At 33.7% G+C, this 5543-nt stretch overlaps 1 protein-coding gene across 1 annotated transcript; it reads left to right on the forward strand.

Moving 5' to 3' along the window:
* The first annotated feature begins 1262 nt into the window (after positions 1-1262).
* On the forward strand, positions 1263-3402 carry LOC109862713 (SET and MYND domain-containing protein 4-like). The gene is made up of 2 exons (XM_020442834.1): positions 1263-1437; positions 1852-3402. Exon 2 carries the CDS (start codon positions 1901-1903, stop codon positions 2996-2998), a length of 1098 nt encoding a protein of 365 aa, XP_020298423.1. The 5' UTR covers positions 1263-1437; positions 1852-1900; the 3' UTR covers positions 2999-3402.
* The last annotated feature ends 2141 nt before the right edge of the window (positions 3403-5543 follow it).

A 5543-nucleotide genomic window follows, 5' to 3' on the forward strand; every position in this document is an offset into this window, starting at 1 on the left:
CGCTTGCCCTCCGATCCTCTCCCGATGATGTATATATTATAAGCGGATGGTATATGTTCCGCGATTCAATGAGGTGTATTCCGCGATTCAATGAGGCGCTTGTGTACGCGATGTGTACGCTCAAGTGTCCGAAGGTTTTTGAATGAACTTTTCGCTCCGGACTGTGTGGCCGATCAAAAAAATACTGGGCCGAAATATAGTGTACTCGATAAGAGAGCGGTAAACCACCCTGCGATCTTTCGAGACACAGAATCTCGGTCTGGGGGGCTTGTCTTGGTGGTTAGGCGAGAACCCGTAAGCGAGAAAAAGCAACACGCCGCGAGGACTTAGACGCGGTGACAAAATTTGTATCGCTTGGCGCAAAGCAACACGCCGCGAAAACTTAGACGCGGTGACAAAATTTGTATCGCTTGGCGCAAAGCAACACGCCGCGAAGAACTTAAGCGAAATGTATGTGCTTCAGAGGTGTTGTTGAGCCTACCGTGGCTGTTTTGCAGCTTTAATCCTAATTAATAACGCTAGTAACGGTTAAGATATGTGTAATATAGGTAGGCAGGTAGGAGTATATATAACTATTTATATTATATTATATATAATATTGTATTATATTGTATGTGTTTTATGTAATAAATGTGTAATAGAGTTGTATATTCTATTGTAATGTATAAAACAATTGTAAAATAAAACTTGGAAATAGAAAACACACACTGATAAAGAGTTTTAAATAAAAAAGCAAAAGCTATGTATATTTCTTGGAATTGCAACTTTTTAGACATTATATTTATGTACTGTTAAAACACCTTTGTTTATATTTTTGTATATTATTATACGTGGTTTTTTGTGTATTTTGTATCTATATATACATATATACGTAGTATTTTTAAGAAGATAAAATAAGATTTATAAAGCACAGAGCAGCAAATGATGATGTAAATGATGATATTTGACTACCTCCACGAATTCTGATGTTGCTCGCTAAAATAAGATTCTTTTCTTGACTATCACATCTTTTCTGGTATATCACATTTATGTTGTACGAAAAGTTGCAATGGTTTTTCTTATTCTTTTCTGATTCCTTTCTCATCTTCTCATCACGAGATCGGTCGTTTTAAATTTCAAAACAATCAAATTCACGCTCTCGAATATATTCACACACTTAAAGAAAGTGACCATTTAAACTCGTGCACATAGCACAGAATAGAACCGCACCCTGTGGACATAGCGCACCGACGGCGACGTGTCGCTTGTGGACTGGCTGCGTAGTTCCAATGTGTACCACCCGTGGACATGCGTTAGTTTACGGGACGGAAAAGTGATTGCACATTTTCTTATTGACCTGGCCGCTCTCAGACTTTTCTCTGCCGCAACAAAAGACTACACAAGAGACTGACAGACGACAGACTATCTACTGCTAAGTGCTAAGATTTATCTTTTAGGGTGAGACAAATTGCATAGAAGTGTGGATGTATAATTTTAGATAAAATTTTACATATATTGTGTGTGCAAAAAGAGCAACTTGTGCCTGACTTTAAAAATTTATGATTAACACGTTCTGAGTGAGATTAAAAAAAAATATTTATGTTTTATTTAGTAAATCCGTTAGGTGAGCTTTGAGATGTTGCTAGATTATGCATTTCTAAAAAAATAGACCCCACACAACACATGTATTGTATATGGGACGTTGTCACAAAAACAAAATCACTCAGATGTATTGATTTTAATATGGATCTAAGCAAATTTTGAATCTGTTTGGCTAGTTTTTGGTCACAAATGCCGACATTAGAAACAGATGAAAATTTACAGAAAAGTATTGCGTATGTTATATTGTAAAGTTTTTCTTTTGTTTTTTAGATTTTATAGCAAGCACGTTAAGATCATATTTCTGTAACAAAAAACAAAAATGGATAAAATAATAGATATACTAAATAAGAAATTAGGTACACGTATAAAAGAACTTTCAGAACAATATAGGAAACTCAAGACTGATGAGGAACGTGTAATATTTACTTCTAATGTTATGCGAGACTATTATATTATTCCTAATGCAACTGGAATGCCAAAAGATGCCAAAAAATCAGAGGAACTACGAGAAAATGGCAATAAAACCTTTGTCAAAGGTGGTCTTGATAATATGACATGTGTAGACGCACTGAAATTATATACTAAGAGTATAGCCTTTGCGCCTTATCCGTCTGAGCAACTTGCACTGGCATATGCCAACAGATCGGCGGTTTTGTTTCAACTAGGATTGCATTTAGAATGTGTTTTGGACATTGATCGAGCATTAGCTTTCAATTATCCAGACAATCTGAAAGCAAAGCTTTATATTCGCAAAGCAGAATGTTTAATGATTCTGGAAAGTTGTTCCACAGAAGATACTCTTAAAGAGGCCCAGCATTGGCTAGAGATGTCTCAGAAGGATGCAAATCAAGAGAAGTTGAGAGCAAAGCTCAATGTTTTACATCGTAAGACTGTACAAATCAAACCAAATGTTCAAAATCCTTTGAGAGAAGCACAAATAAAGGAATCTCCTCTTCCTACTATTATACCTCAAAATAATGAAGTTCCTTGCGCATCAGATGCAGTAGCTATAAAGTACAATAAACGTTATGGCAGACATGTTGTTGCCACTCGTAACATTCGTCCAGGTGAGGTAATTGCGGTGGAAAAGCCTTATTCAATGATGTTAACGCAAGAGAACATGCAAACACACTGTTCAAATTGTTTGAGAGTATGTTGGGCAAATATACCTTGCAACTACTGTACTTATGCTATGTATTGCTCGGAAGAGTGCAAATATGCGGAGTGGAAAAAATGTCATGATGTGGAATGTGCTGTCTTTCCCTGTTTAGTTGAAAGATCTTTTTTGAATCTTGATTTCTTCAGTTTAAGACTTGCCATACTTGCTGTGAGAGAAGCTGGCAGTATACAGCAATTAAAAACCATGCTACAGGAAGTTGACAAATGCGATGGTATTAAGAATTTACTTTATAAATGAACTTTTTCTTAAAGTCTTCTTAAATTTATATAAAAAACAATAGGCGTTACAAGCAATGTATCGGGTCTTCATGTACTTTATTGTAATTATTATGTTGAAACAATGAATTTCATACGTTTCGATCCCAGTCTGGATCTTCTTCGGTGAATCTACAGGAAAACTTTTAATTCTGACATTTGTTGTATAGTTTAGAATGTCGCAAATGAGTTGAAAAATATAAGTTTATAACTGATAAAAAAAAGGAGCTGTACATCTCCAATATGATGGTCACAAAAATAAAATTAAAATGAGATGTCAAAAATAAAACACTTGAGTAGTAGTCAACAATCGCTTGAGATGATATGCAACCTATACCTATACAAACGTGCGATTCATATATAAATGGTTTTGTAAAGGTTGCATATCGCCAAGTGATTGTTGACCACCACTCAAGTGTTTTATTTTTGACATCTCATTATTTTAACTTTAATAACAAGAAATATATAAGAGGCCTTACACGAGCCATTTGCAGGATGTTTGAGCGGAAACTGTGCGTGTATATATATATAAGAATTGAGAATTCAATTCGAAAAACTCACTTGTAAAAATTTACAAGTGAATTCGTTACATGTGTATACATATATATATATACATGTATAAGTTCTCGCTCAACACTTTGAGAACGGCTCGTAAGGCCTTATATTCACTCATTGGTTTAAATTTCACGAGCCTTAAGTCTTTATTAATTGTTAATTCAACAGCTTTCCAAAACACAATAAAGTTATTTTCATTAAGTACTTTTTGAGTTATGAAGGTTGAATATTAGAGTACCGTCCGTATTTTTTCTACAAAGATGATTTCAATCAAAACAAATTTTGTGAGTTCATGATGCAGAGAATTGACAAAGAACCTAACTTTTTCTTTAACATAGTTGTTTTTTGGATAAAGCAACATTCGAAATGAATGATAACGTCAATAGATGATGCTAATACCGGCGATACTCTAATATTCAACCCTCATAAGTCAAAAAGTACTTAATGAAAATAAACTTTATTATAGCAACATTCGAAATGAATGATAACGTCAATAGATAATACCGGCGATACTCTAATATTTAACCCTCATAAGTCAAAAAGTACTTAATGGAAATAAACTTTATTATAGTGTTTTGGAAAGCTTTTGAATTAAGCTATAAGAATTTGCAATAAAAAATAGGGCATTCCATTAAAAAAATTTAAGGTGATTTTGTCCTGACCTTGATGATGTCATTCAAGGTCAAACTGATAAGACCAGTAAATAGATCTTTTAAAACTCTACAACTTTTATCTGAAACACTTTTTCGTAAAATGTCTAGTTTTCGATATTTTTTGCGGTACCGGTACTTTTTATACACCTTGTATATGTACGCACACAAACACACATTTATGTAAAAAAATTTTCCATTTACAGATAACACGTATGTAAATATATTTTTATATAAACAGTAAAAATAAGTGTACAATATTTATATATACATTAAAAATAAGTGTAAAATATATATAATTTAGGTAAGTAAAGAGTAAATTAGTGTTTTATATTAATATATAATAAAAAAGAGAGCGAGAGTGCGTTATACTTTATTAACTTATTGTTAGTATTATCAGAAGCAATACAGTATACGTCACATCATACTCGGTGCTCCCGAAAAGTGCTATAAAATATCGGTGATATAAATATTTAGCCATTCGTTTCCATACCTAACTTATAATTTTTTCATGTAATCACTCGGCACTTTTAAACTTTTTTAGCGTCTTGCATTGCACGCATCTTCTCCACGAAAATTTGTCGGCTACTCGCTGATTTGCGAAATGTGCGGCGTGATCACGCGCGAGTGAGGATTGACTTTGAAGCAAAAGTCGTGCCACGATTTGCCTTAACTGAAAGCAAGAGAAAACCCTTTTCATCAGGAGAGGAGATGTACATCGTACGCAATTTACATAGGTCTGTGTGTTTGGCCTGCATAGCTCTCTGTACACTAACTGGACTATCGACCCTACAGGGCATAGCCAAGAGAGACCATCAGAGAAAAGTAAGAGAGAGGGAATGAGTTTGGTCAGCGAAGGAGACGAGAATTGCTTCGTCAGCTCATGTTCCCGTATTTTGACAAATTTTCGAGATATCGACGACGTTCGTATTTAATTATATATATAAGTCGTGCCGTTTTGCATCAAAAACTAATTATATTTATCGCTTTAATCAGAAGCCATCATATTTGCGTTCTTTTTTTAGCTTAATAATTTTATAAACATAATTCTATTCTGTAAATAAAATTGACGAATAAATTATTTTGAAACGTAAATATATTAATAAGTTTTATCATATTTACTATTTAAAATCTACGAAAAGATAGACGTAACTAGCATGAAAATATGAATTTTTATTTTGTTTTTTAATAACAAATTCTGAAAAGATATGTTACTTATATTTACGAGATCTCGTTGATCACCTAAGATATGTTTTCTGTTTTCTAGCGGTAGTAATATCACTTCTATGTACATCCGTATCGGCCACTTGTCTTGCACTTAAT

The sequence above is a fragment of the Pseudomyrmex gracilis genome, unplaced genomic scaffold (genome assembly GCF_002006095.1).
Source record: "Pseudomyrmex gracilis isolate BER0280 unplaced genomic scaffold, ASM200609v1 scaffold_2249, whole genome shotgun sequence".
NCBI classification, from domain to species: Eukaryota; Metazoa; Arthropoda; class Insecta; order Hymenoptera; family Formicidae; genus Pseudomyrmex; species Pseudomyrmex gracilis.